Source organism: Trichechus manatus, unplaced genomic scaffold (assembly GCF_000243295.1).
Source record: "Trichechus manatus latirostris isolate Lorelei unplaced genomic scaffold, TriManLat1.0 scaffold00013, whole genome shotgun sequence".
In the NCBI taxonomy this organism is placed as follows: Eukaryota; Metazoa; Chordata; class Mammalia; order Sirenia; family Trichechidae; genus Trichechus; species Trichechus manatus.
In genome coordinates, this window is record NW_004443949.1 from 25866083 (window position 1) to 25879518 (window position 13436).

At 36.7% G+C, this 13436-nt stretch overlaps 1 protein-coding gene across 3 annotated transcripts in view; it reads right to left on the bottom strand.

Annotated features, from left to right (window-relative positions):
• Positions 1–13436, bottom strand: part of PIBF1 (progesterone immunomodulatory binding factor 1) — a 264067-nt gene that overhangs the window by 78537 nt on the left and 172094 nt on the right. The window contains exon 15 of one of the 3 annotated variants that reach the window (XM_023726736.1): positions 12897–13008. The exons of the other annotated variants lie outside the window; for them this stretch is intronic. Coding sequence (XP_023582504.1) covers positions 12997–13008 — 12 coding nt within the window. The 3' untranslated portion in view covers positions 12897–12996. Of the gene's footprint in view, positions 1–12896; positions 13009–13436 lie in introns of those variants that run through there. 3 annotated transcript variants of the gene reach the window in all.

Sequence of the window (13436 nt, forward strand, 5' to 3'; positions counted from 1 at the left end):
TTTTTTATACTCTGAAATACCTTTAGTAGTAGTGGTGTTAACTCTTCTCTGAAAGTTTGGTAGAATTCTCCAGTGAAACTGTCAGGGCTAGGGCTTTTTTTTGTTGAGTTTTTAAATTACCTTTTTAATCTCTTCTTTTGTTGAGTTATTTAGTTGTTCTACCTCTGTTTGTGTTAGTTTAGTTAGGCAGTGTGTTTCTAGAAATTTGTCCATTTACTCTAGATTTTCCAATTTGTTAGAGTACAGTTTTCTACAGTATTCAGTAATTATATTTTTAATTTCAGTTGGGTCTGTTGTAATAACACCCATCTCATTTCTTATTCGGGTTATTTGTTTCTTCTCTTGTCAGTCTGGCCAATGGTTTATCAACTTTGTTGATCTTTTCAAAGAAGCAGCTTTTGGTCTTGTTAACTCTTTCAATTGTTTTTCTATTTTCTGTTTCATTTAATTTTGCTCTAATTTTTACTATTTATTTTCTTCTGGTGCCTGAAGTCTTTTTTTGTTGCTTTCTATTTTTTCAAGTTATAGGGTTAATGTTTTGATTTTGGCCCTTTCTTCTTTTTGGATGTAGGCATTTATTGCTATAAACTGACCTCTGAGCACTGCTTTTGCTGTGTCCTGAAGGTTCTGGTAGGATGTGTTTTTATTCTCATTTGAGTCTATGAATTTCTTTATTCCGTCCTTAACTTCTTCTATAATCCAGTAGTTTTTAAGCAAGATGTTGTTTGGTTTCCATATGTTTGATTTTTTTCCCCTGCTTTTTCTGTTCTTGATTTCTACTTTTATGGCTGAATGGTCAGAAAAGATGCTTTGTAATATTTCGATGCTTTGGATTCTGTTAAGGCTTGCTTTATGGCCTAATGTGTAGTCTATTCTGGAGAATGTTCCATGTGCATTGGAAAAGAAAGCATATTTGGCTGCTGTTGGGTGGAGTGTTCCGCGTATGTCCACAACATCAAGTTGTCTGTGGCACTTAGATCTTCTGTGTCTTTACTGAGCTTCTTTCTGGATGTTCTGTCCTTCACTGAAAGGGGTGTGTTAAAGTCTCCTACTATTATTGTGGAGCTATCTCTCTTTTCAGTGCTGTTAGAGTTTGTTTTATGTATTTTGGAGCCCTGTTGTTGGGTATGCAAATATTTATTATGGTTATGTTCTCCTGGTGTATTGACCCTTTAATTATTATATAGTGTCCTTCCTTATCCTTTGTGGTGGATTTTACTTTAAAATGTATTTTGTCAGGGATTAATATTTTCACTCCTGCTCTTTTTTGAGTGTTGTTTGCTTGATATTTTTCCATCCATTCAGTTTTTGTTTGTTTGTCTTTTAAGATGTGTCTCTTGTAGGCAGCAGACAGATCATGGTTTTTTTTTTTTTTTTTTATCCATTCTGCCACTCTTTATTGGTGCATTTAGTCCATTTACATTCATCGTAATTATTGATAGGTATGTGTTTCGTCCTGTCATTTTGATGTCTTTTTTTGTGTGTTGTTGACAGTTTCTTTGTTCCACTTAATTTTCTGTGCTGAGTCATTTTTCTTTTATGTATTTTCTTTCTTCTTTTTCATTGTTGTTGATTTTGTATTTGCTGAGTCTTTATGTTTTTCTTGGTCTTCATTTTGATGTGTAGGATTGTTAGTTTCCTTTGTGGGTACTTTAATATTTACCCCTATTTTTCTAAGTTTAAACCAGTCTTTTATTTCTTTATATCGCCCTGTCTTGCTCTCCATATCAATGATCTATGACTACATTTTTTAGTCACTCTTCTTTGTTTTAATGTTGTGATCTTTTACATATTGATGTCTCTGTTTCCCTATTTTCAGTGTTTTAGCTTTGATTTGTTTTTGTGTCTTCCCTATCTGGGTTGATATCTGGTTGCTCTGTCCCGTGTTCTTGTCTTGGGTTGCTATCTGATGTTACTGATTTTCTAACCAGAGGTCTCCCTTTAGTATTTCTTGTAATTTTGGTTTGGTTTCTGCAAATTCCCTAAACTTCTGTTTATCTGGAAATGTCCTAATTTCACTATCATATTTGAGAGACAGTTTTGCTGGATATATATTTCTTGGCTGGCAATTTTTTTCCTTTAAGTCTTTATATTTCTTGCCCGCGTGGATTCTACTGAGTAGTCTGAGCTCATTCTTATTGACTCTCCTTTGTAGATGACTTTTTGTTTATCCTTAGCAGCTCTTAAAATTCTCTCTTTATCTTTGGTTTTGGCAAGCTTGATTATGATACGTCTTGGTGACTTTCTTTTGGGATTTACTTTGTATGGGGTTCGATGAGCATGTTGGATAGATATCTTGTCATCTTTCACGATATCAGGGAAGTTTTCTGCCAACAAAGCTTCAACAATTATCTATTTTCTGCTATTCTCCCCTGTTCTGGTACTCCAATCACTTGTAGTTTATTCCTCGATAGAGTGCCACATAATTCTTAGGGTTTCTTCATTTTTTAAAATTCTTTTGATTTTTTCTCAAATAAGCTGGTGTCAAGTGCTTTATCTTCAATCTCACTAATTCTGACTTCCATTGCCTCAATTCTGCTCCTGTGACTTTTCTACTGAGTTGTCTAATTCTGAAATTTTATTGTTAATCTTCTGGATTTCTGTTTCCTGTTTCTCTATGGATTCTACAGCCTGTTAAATTTGTCATTATGCTCTTCTCTAATCTTCTTAAGTTCCTCTATTGCTTTGTTTATGTGTTCCTTGGCTTGTTCTGTGTTTTGTATGATCTCCTTCTTGATCTGTTGAAGAGTTCTGTATATTAACTTTTGTATCCTACCTCTGGTAATTCCTTTTCCTCCAGAAAAGTTCTTGCTTCTTTGTTAATCATAGTTATTTTAAATTATCTATCTGCTGATTCTAAAATGTCTGCCATATGTTTGTCTGGTTCTGATGCTTGCTTTGTCTCTTTAGACTTTGTTTTTTGCCTTTCAACATGCCTTGTACTTTTTTGTTGAAAGTCAGACATGTTGTATTGGATGAGAGGAACTGAGGTAAATAGCCTTTAGTGTGAGGTTTTATGATTATCTGGCTAGCAGTTAGATTGTTTTTACTGATTGATGCAGCTGTAGGTATGATAGGCTAAAATTTCCTGTAGTGTCCTTGTTTTTGTCTCCCCTGTCCTTGGGTTTCCCTAGACAATCCTTCTTAAATAGGGTCTGTGCCTTGCAGTGCTTTCAACTGTTATCTCTTATTAGTCTGACTGATGTGGTGGTAGGGTGTAGGTAAAGAGAACACATCTATAATCCTATGATTAGGTCTCAGTATTTAGTGAGCCTTTTCCACTAGGCTGTGACTTGCACAAGTGTTTCGAAGTTTCCCTTCTTTCTCATCCTCCCAACTTAGGTTAGACAGGAAAGCTAGAGGAGACCGAAGTTGTACATTTCCCTTCTCCCATGTCAAAAGTATCCTCTGAGGGCAGGATTTTGTTAAGGAGAACAGAATGCTCTTAGTATATTTCAAAATGGTTGCTTTTCCCTTCTGTTTTCTGGAAGCAGGAGGAGATTTTTCTTCAATCTTCACCCTGAGAACGTGGTGGCGCTCCTGAGTCTAAAACTCATGAAAATGTGAGGGTTCCTCTGAGATGAGGCCCTCTAGAATGTTTAGTACTCAAGCTAGTTTACACTGAGCTTCCAGCAATTCATTAATTACAGTTTAAGTGTTCCTACTAGTATTGGCTCCAGTGGTGGGCTTCTGCTAATCGGCTTTTGCTCTTGGTACGCTGTGATTCTTGTTATTGCATTTCTCTGCAGTTTTGGGGGCAGTGGTTTGCCCTCTGACTTCAATTCTCTGATGGATCTAAGAAGAGTTGTTGATTTTCAGTTTGTTTAGCTTTATTCTTTTTTTATACATAATTTATTTTGTTGTTGTTGATAATATACACAGCAAAACATACACCAGTTCCACAGTTTCTACATGAAGCATGTAGTGACACTGATTAGAATTTTCAAGTTGTGTAACCATTCTCACCCTTCTTTTCTGAGTTGTTCCTCTCCCACTAACTTAAATTCACTGTCCTGGTTTAGCTTTTTCTTGTGAGAAGAAGAGTGATGAATTCCAAGCTCTTTACATGTTGATTTCTGGTTACTTTTATATTTTCATTTCCCATTACATTCATAAGTGACAGTAAGAGAGTTCTTTATGTTTTGAAAAAAAATTTTAAAGGCTTTAAAACAATTATATTTTTTCCCATTGGCTATTAAGATCCTTTTGCCTGGTTTTAGCTAACATGGTCATTTTTATGAAGTACTAAAAATGTACTTCAGATACCAATCACACAGCCTGCCTGTGAGAAAAGAGTAGCCTCATGAGGAGGATGAGACCCTCTTTCCCTTCAGGCCTACTGATATAGTTGGTTGGACAAAGGATGGGCATTTAACCCTAGGGAATTCAACTCAGAGGTTTGCTCATGACCTAGGACCTACAGCCTGATGCAAAGAAATGATTTGTTGCAATCAAATTCTCTGTTTTGGTAATTTGAACTGAAAATCAGGGTCAGAACAAGCAGTCATAACAAAGGAAGTTGGAGAAATGGTAAGTTAAAAAAAGTCAATTAATAGAATGTATATTGTTTTATATAATGAATTGTGTCACACACACACACAAATAAAGTCTTCTCTTATTTCACTACTCATTTCTTTCTTTTTATGGCATTTTGGAGCAAGGTACCAGAGGAGACTGGTGAAGGGGGAAGCCTTGGAAAGGAGATATACTTCTTCCTCTAAAGACTGTACGTGAATACAATATATGTAGATACATCATTTTGGAAATTATGAATAACTCATGCACTGTGGAATCTATTTTTTGTGAAATAGAAGGTAAGGTCATTTGCTAAGGTGTAGACGAGAAGAAAAAAAAAAAATTTGAAATACCTTCCATGAAAAATAAGAAAGCAAGCTTAGGCAGTAAAAGTAAAAAAAAAAAGCAGAGCTATGTTGAGAGAACAATTGAGATTGGAAACCATAAATCCATAATGCCGATGAGCAAGATGGTTATGCAATTTCACAAGCTGTGATTAGCAGCCCAGGAGCTGAAGGAGTAGAGAACAGTGGGATGGGTACAGTAGAAGGCATGTGGCAGAAAGAATCAAGGGCAGTAGTGAGAACACTGTTAAAATAGTCAACCACAAGGCTAGGTAAATAAGGAGTAGGAAAGTGAAGCCAGGAGAGAACTGTGAGAGAACTGTTTCCTTGCAGTCAGAGGACTATTCTGTAAAAGTTATTTAAATTATTAATCTAAATTATATCAGACAATTTTCTTATGGTGATACTAAGTATACTCCAGGAAAACATTCCTCAAAGAAAAAGTAATGAATAGTGAAAGAAAAAAAGACTTCTTCTTTGGACACATTTCATTATTGTGAACTTCAGTCATGAAGAAAAAAAACAAAAACAAAAAACACCATGAATATTTTCTACAGTTTTGAGTTTTAGCGTCTTTTCCCTTTGTTTTGGTAAAATCATAAAAATCTATTACAGTGTCACTGGAATCTTGTTATTCTGTTAAGTTACTTTATGAACATTCAAATATGCAGCTGGACAAAAATAAAACTAAGTGCTATCTACCTGTATAACCAGTTTCGCTAGTCAATTAAATCAAGCAATTGCCTTGACTTTGTTTTCATAGAACTGACCCTAACTGAATAAACTGAACTGACAAGTTGCTTTGTGTTTCAACGTGCATAAAGTGTGTGTATGTGTGGGGAGGTTGGGGTGGAGGTGAGTGGGGTAGGGAAGGACTAAGAACATTTACGAATTGTAGTTAACAGCAGTCTAGAGTCAGCTATGTTTAACACTTATCAAATCTTATTTCAACTGCATACAAAAGATCTTATAACAGCAGCCATTAGTCTTAATTATCTTAGTTCAAATTTTTCATGACAACAATTACATATAGTAGGTTTTAATATTATAAATAAAATTAAGAGCCAAATCCTTGATTTCAAAAGCTACCTTTCATATACAACCTATAACTTCCTTCACCCTGAAATAATAAAAACTACTACCGTGCTGTCAATTTTAAGGATATATTTCTTAATAAACTTGTTTGTAGGCTTCTAAACCCTCAAGATTTATTTTTATTCCTCAGGAAATAAATACATGTCTCTCAATGAAAAGTAATGCTAATTATCTTCTATTTTTGAAGTAAACGCAATTTAACAAATTTAATTTAATTCCCCCAATATGGTTTTAAATAGTCTTTCCTTAACTATCATAATAAATAATCAAAAAGTTTCACAACTACCATTTTGCCTACTGTTAGTAATCTTTTCCTTATAGGAAAGTCTTAGTAATTAGTGACTCAGGAATCAACTACGTAATAAATGACTCAGTACTAAGTACAGGATACAGCATTTTATAGAATTGCTATTCCTTCTTTGAATAAACTGTACATATGATTTAGAAAAGAGCAACATCTGAAAAAAATATATTTTTATCTTAAAATTTTAAAAATTATATAAATGTGACATTTTATATATTTCCCACATGGGAAACTTTTTCTTGAGGAGTTTATTTTCACAGCAACTCTTAGAAATGGAGCTCTTTCTTGCCAAGGATATAATGCATTCTGTTGACTGAATTTAGCATTGAGTTACTTTCTGTGTGTAAAATTTACACAAGAGATACATTCTAGTAGTGGTGGTAGGTTGTGCTGAACTACACACACACCCTTGCCAAATCTTATTGATCATGCCATGGAATGTAAAATTCCTATTTGTAATTCAATATGGGGCAACAGTTTGGTACTTCTCTGTGTTTTCAATTACAGTAGTTCTCAAACCTGGTTAATCATAGGTGTGATGATTAATGTTGTCAACTTGGCTAGGCTATAATTCTCAGTGGTTTGGCAGACACTATGTATTATCTCCCATTTTGTGATCTGATGTGAACAGCCAATCAATTGGAAGAGGAGTTTCCTTGGGGGTGTGGCCTGCACTCATGATATAAACTAATGTTCTGGCAAAGCTCGTTCTCCGTCAATTCTGCGTTCATCTCATTATCCTTTGACTTCCAGTTCTTGGGACGTGAGAAGCCTTCAGCCTGCTGCCTTACTTGCAAGTTTTGGATTCGTCAGCTTTCATAAGCCTGTGAGCCAGCAGTCTGTCACCTGATCTGCAGACTTTGGGTTTGTCAGTCCCTGCAACTCCATGAGTCAGGAGAAGCATTCAGCCTGACACCTGACCCACAGATTTGGGACTTGCCAGCCTCCACTATTGCGTTAGCCATTTCCTTGAAATCAATCTCTCTCTCTATATTTATATATATGCTTCATTGGTTTAGCTCCTCTAGAGAACCCAGACTAAGACAGTTGGGGTCATTTTGGGAAAGAAAAAAATGATTGTTGGGCCATACTCCAGTCCTACCGAATCAAAATTTCTTACTGTTAGGCCTCAGAATCTGTATTTTAAAAGATTTTAAATGTATTTTAAATGTATTTTAAATGATTCTAGTGATTAGCCAAATTTGGAAAGTACAGACAGCTCTTGTGATTTTGGACTTGCTGCAGGCCACTCCCTCCAACTATTTCAGTAGGTTTAGCAGTACTACTTATAAACCATCTTAACCTCCTGAGCTTATTATCCTCCCCATTAAAACCAGCTCTTTCTCTTCTGTTCCCATATGGTTAATGACATCATCATCTTTAAGAGGGGTAATATTTAACTGATACAATTTAACCAATTAGGATGCCAGTTGTAGTAATGGAGCTGGATCCTAAAGAAACTCTATCATGCTAGGTGTTACCTCTTTGTTGCTGAACTGCGGAGAGGTCCAGGGGGTCTCAGGAGGGGGGTCAAGTCAGACAGGACTGTGTTAGTGGAAAGACACTCAGGAGTTGGGACAGCTGCTATTTACCAATGTTTCTGCAAGTATTTTATTATTTTACCAACCAGAACCAAGTGCATACTAGTTGGTTACCAGCCTGGATTCTGGTCCTGAGAGTCACAAAGTATGGTCCATATAATAAGGAGAAATTCATCATAGTCCGATGTTAAGATATTTGAGAATAATCAGCATGAAGTGATGGATGAATTCTCTGGAATAGACAGGACCGTAGAGCATTATTTTTTTAAAATGTGGCCCTGTATGACTTTTATTAGGGTCACAAGGAGAGCTTATTAAAATAGAGATTTCTGGTTTTTATGCTAGACCTACTCAATCACAATCTCTAAGGGTAATGTCTAGAAACCTACATTTTAGACAAGAATGTTAGATGATTCTTACACTAAGGTTTGGAAATCACTGTTAGGTATAAGAACAGGGCAAAGGGCAGGTATCTGAGTGATATCAACATTTCAGGGTTAGAGAAAATAAAAAAGTCAGCTAATAAGCCTAACAGTCATCTGAGTTACAGGGCAACAGCCAGAGAGAACAGTGCCATGAAACAAAGAGAGGACAGAACTTCTAGAATGTCTATAATGTCATGCCATACACAGATCAAGTAGGGTGACGATTAGAAGAGACCACTGGCAATTATGAGGTCATTAGTGATCACTGAGGAAAGGCACTGCTGATGGGAAGAAACAGCAGAAGGAATTAAGTACATACAGAGGGGGTTAACTTTCAAAGGGAGAAAGGATCTATATGTACATATACATACACACACAAATATATACACATATATACACAGGCTGTTCCCTGATTACAGGCGAGTTCCATTCCTAAATCTGTCTTTAAGTCAAATTTGTACTTAAGTAAGAACAGTTAGGTAGTATTTGTATCTAACGTCAGTTAGTCAAATGTCTGTCTTAATATACAGTATATAGTGTACATTTCTGTGCATAAAAACATTAATGAAACACTTCCAGATACACTAAAATATCTTTAACATAATAACACAGTAATAATAATAATGTTTTGATGCGTTTTGCAAAATAGTGCCTGTTTGCTATTACGAACCATTGTACATACCTTGCATTTTTGATGTAATAGGCTTTACAGGGGTTTGTTCGTAACTATGGACTGTAGGTGTAAATCAGACGTTCGTAAACTGGGGACTGCCTATATATATATACACTACACACACATATATATACATACATGCATATACCTGTTACCCACTGCCGATGAGTCAGTTCCAATTCATAGTGACCCTACAGGACAGAGTAGAACTGCCCCATAGGGTTTTCTAGGCCGTAATCTTTAGGAAAGGAGACTGCCACATGTTCTCCCATGGAGTGGCTAGTGGGTTCGAGCCACCAACCTTTCAGTTAGCAGCTGAGTGCTTAACCACTGTGCCACCAGGGTTCCTTATATGTACATATATATGTCTCTCTCTCTCTCTATATATATATACGTATATATATACACATAAATATATAATTTTTTTCCCCTTAGAGTGAAAAACAAAACAGAGAAAGGGAGAGTAACTGAAGACACTGAAAAATTTTCAGGCAAAAGGGATTTGAGAAAAATAAGTTTAGATGACCTCACTATAATAAAGAAAGGAGATGAGATGATGAGATTGATGGTTTTGGTGAGTAGACGTGATCTCCAACGAAGACAATGGAAAATGGACAGATACAGAAAAATAAAAACACTGGGCAACAGTGATGATGGCCTGTTTGATGTTCAACAACATGAATTTGCAATGCTCCCAAGCAGGAAAAGTAACAGATTTCCACAAGAATTTTTCAGCATGCTAGCATAAAACCAAAGAATTTTCTCTCTTTTTTCCTCCTTTCCTTCCTCCCTGCCATTAAATATTTATAGAGTCAGTATCAGATTATAAGATACTATGCTACAGGCAGGGGTTGTCAAGACAAGCATGATGGATGAATTCGGCAACAAAGCAATCTAGAGTGCTAGTGAATGTAATACTCAAATAGCTGATAAGATCCAAGGCTGGGTAGGAAGAACAGTGAAACCAGGAGGAGCTTGACAGAGTGGAGAAATTCGAAGAGTTTATGAGACTAGGACTCATAATGAGGCCAAATAAAGCACAGATTTAGTAAGAATGAAACGACTGGGAGAGCTGAAAAGACAGGAGATTAGAGTCAGAGAACGGAATTTTCGAGTTCAAGCGTTTGAAATATCTTTTTCCTTCAAAGCTACCCCTGAGAAATTTATTTTATGTGGCTCATGCTACACTGTTGATTGGAGGGTGGAGGATGTGAAGTGTGATTCAATAGCTCACTCTTAAATAAAAAATAATAGTCACTCAGGAGTTATCAAGGCACAGTAGTTAAGTAAAAGTTTAAACAGTTATCTTATTTGTTTGAAGTGTAAATAGAACACAATTTATACACATAGTCATTGTTCTTCTCTACATCAGTGGTGGCTGGCATTTGGTCTAGAGAGAGAAACAGAGAGATAGAGTTTGTGTGTGTGCTTGCCCTATATTCATATGACCTGGTCTTTGAACCTATAAAAGCATCACTTAAAGAACAAATTCTAGCATACTGTTCTGAATCCACGTAATTGAATTTTTTCCAGAATGAACCACAAGAAAGACTTCTTGGTTTAAACATTGGGCAAATTTAGACAGAGTTATTACTACAATGAAAGTGAATGTTTTGTCCATGTAAAAAATTTAGCCATTTATATGGTTGATAAAACCACCACTCGTCTGTCAGTCTGTCATACTGTCAACTACATCTGTGGAAAAAGATGATGGAAAAGCTCAGTTATCATCAGTCAGAACAAGGCCAGGGACCAACTGTGGAACAGACTATCAATTGCTCATATGCTAGTTCAAGTGGAAGCTGAAGAAAATTAAAACAAGTCCACAGGAGCCAAAATATGACCTTGAGTGTATCCCACCTGAATTTAGAGACCAATTCAAGAACAGATTTGACCCACTGAACATTAATGACTGAATGCCAGAAGAGCTGTGGGATGACATCAAGCACATCATACATGAAGAAAGCAAAATGTCATTAAAAAGACTGGAAAGAAACAAAAGACCAAAATGGATGTTAGAAGAGACTCTGAAAATTGCTCTTGAACGTAGAGCAGCTAAAGCAAAAGGAAGAAATGATGAAGTAAAAGAGCTAAATGGAAGGTTTCAAAGGGTGGCTCGAGAAGACAAAGTAAAATATTATAATGAAATGTGCAAAGACCTAGAGATAGAAAACCAAAAGGGAAGAACACGTTCGGCATTTCTCAAGCTGAAAGAACTGAAGAAAGATTCAAGCCTTGTGTTGCAATATTGAAGGATTCTATAGAAAATTTAGAACGATGCAGGAAGCATCAAAAGAAGATGGAAGGAATACACAGAGTCACTGTATCAAAAAGAACTGGTCAATGTTCAACCATTTCAGGTGGTACCATATGATCATGAATCATTGGCACTGGTGAAAAACAAGGCTCCAGGAATTGATGGAGTACCGATTGAGATGTTTCAACAAATGGATGCAGCGTCGGTGGTGCTCACTCATCTATGCCAAGAAACCTGGCCAACTGACTGGAAGAGATCCATATGTGTGCCCATTCCAAAGGGTGGTCCAACAGAATGTGGAAATTACTGAACAATATCATTAATATCACACACAAGTAAAATTTTGCTGAAGACCATTCAAGTGTGGTTGCAGCAGTACATCAACAGGGAACTGCCAGAAATTCAAGCCGGATTCAGAACAGGACATGGAACCAGGGATTTCATCGCTGATGTCAGATGGACCTTGGCTGGAAGCAGAGAATACCAGAAAGATGTTTACCTACATTTTATTGACTATGCAAAGGCATTTGACTGTGTGGATCATAACAAATTATTGATAACATTGTGAAGAATGGGAATTCCAGAACACTTAATTGTGCTCATGAAGAACCTGTAAATAGACCAAGAGGCAGTTGTTCTAACAGAGCAAGGGGATACTGCGTGGTTTAAAATTAGGAAAGGTGTGCGTCAGGGTTGTTTCCTTTCACTGTACTTATTCAATCTGCATGCTGAGCAAATAATCTGAGAAGCTGGACTGTATGAAGGAGAACTCAGCATCAGGATTGGAGGAAGAGTCAGTTAACAACCTGTGATATGCAGATGACACAACTGTGCTTGCTGAAAGTGAAGACGACTTGAAGCACTTACTGATGAAGATCAAAGACTACAGCCTTCAGTACGGATTACAACACAAAGAAAACAAAAATCCTCACAACTGGACCAATAAGCAACATCATGATAAACAGAGAAAAGACTGAAGTTGCCAAGGATTTCATTTTACTTGGATCCACAATCCTTGCCCCCGGAAGCAGTAGTTAAGAAATCAAACAATATCCTACACTGGGCAAATCTGCTACAAAAGATCTCTTTAAAGTGTTAAAAAGTAAAGATGTCACCTTAAGGACTAAGGTGTGCCTGACCCAAGCCATGGTATTTTCAGTTGCCTCATATGCACGCAAAAGCTGGACAATGAATAAGGAAGACCGAAAAAGCATTGATGCCTTTGAATTATGGTGTTGGCGAAGAATGCTGAATATACCACGGACTGCCAGACGAACGAACAAATCTGTCTCGGAAGAAGTACAGCCAGAATGCTCTTTTGAAGGGAGTATGGCAAGACTTTGTGTCACATATTTTGGACACGTTATCAGGAGGAACCAGTCCCTGGAGAAGGACATCATGTTTGGTAAAGTAGAAGGTCAGTGAAAAAGAGGAAGACCCTCAATGAGATGGACTGATACAGTGGCTGCAATAATGGGCTCAAACATAGCGATGACTGTGAGGATGGTGCAGGACTGAGCAGTGTTTTGTTCTGTTGTACATGGGGTTGCTATGAGTCAGAACCAACTCGACAGCACCTAACAAATGGTTGATAAATACATGGTTCATCACTATTAGAATAAAAATGTTAATTTCTATATAATTCCACATGAGAAGAACCTAAAAAAAAAGAGACAAAGTGACTACACTTAATTTATACATGTTAAAGGCAATTTCTGGTACTCACTTTCGATCATGTCACACATTACCCATGAATTTTTGTTCCAACAGCCTCTTCACTTAAAACTCTTCATCATGAAACTTTATTATCCGTCACCAATTTAATCAGTCCCTCATATCCAGTTACATTAAAACCTGTGCGTCCACAAAATAACACGAGAATACTAACTTCGCAAGGGTAAAGCACTACACATAACACACAGACAGAAACACACAGGAAACTAGGTTTCTCCCAAATTCTTTCACATTATTTAAGAAAAAAAACAAGTTCTATGTGTTACCTATGTCAAGAAGTTACAATTTTTCTCCAAAGTTACTTTCCGGGGGGGGGGGGTACTTTCCTGCTACTTACAAAACTAGCTTCAAGGACTGCTGAACTGCACAAGTCACAAAAGGTGGCCATGATTACCTTCCCAGAACATAACCACTGACATTCCCATTGCTCCTTCCTTTCCGTTTTTTCCTTTCTGTATCTTCTCTACTGTGGTTCTCAGATTCCATCCCCCCTGTATCATCTTTCTTTGCTTGTTCTTAAAAGTTTCTTTTTCCTTTCTGTCTTGCTT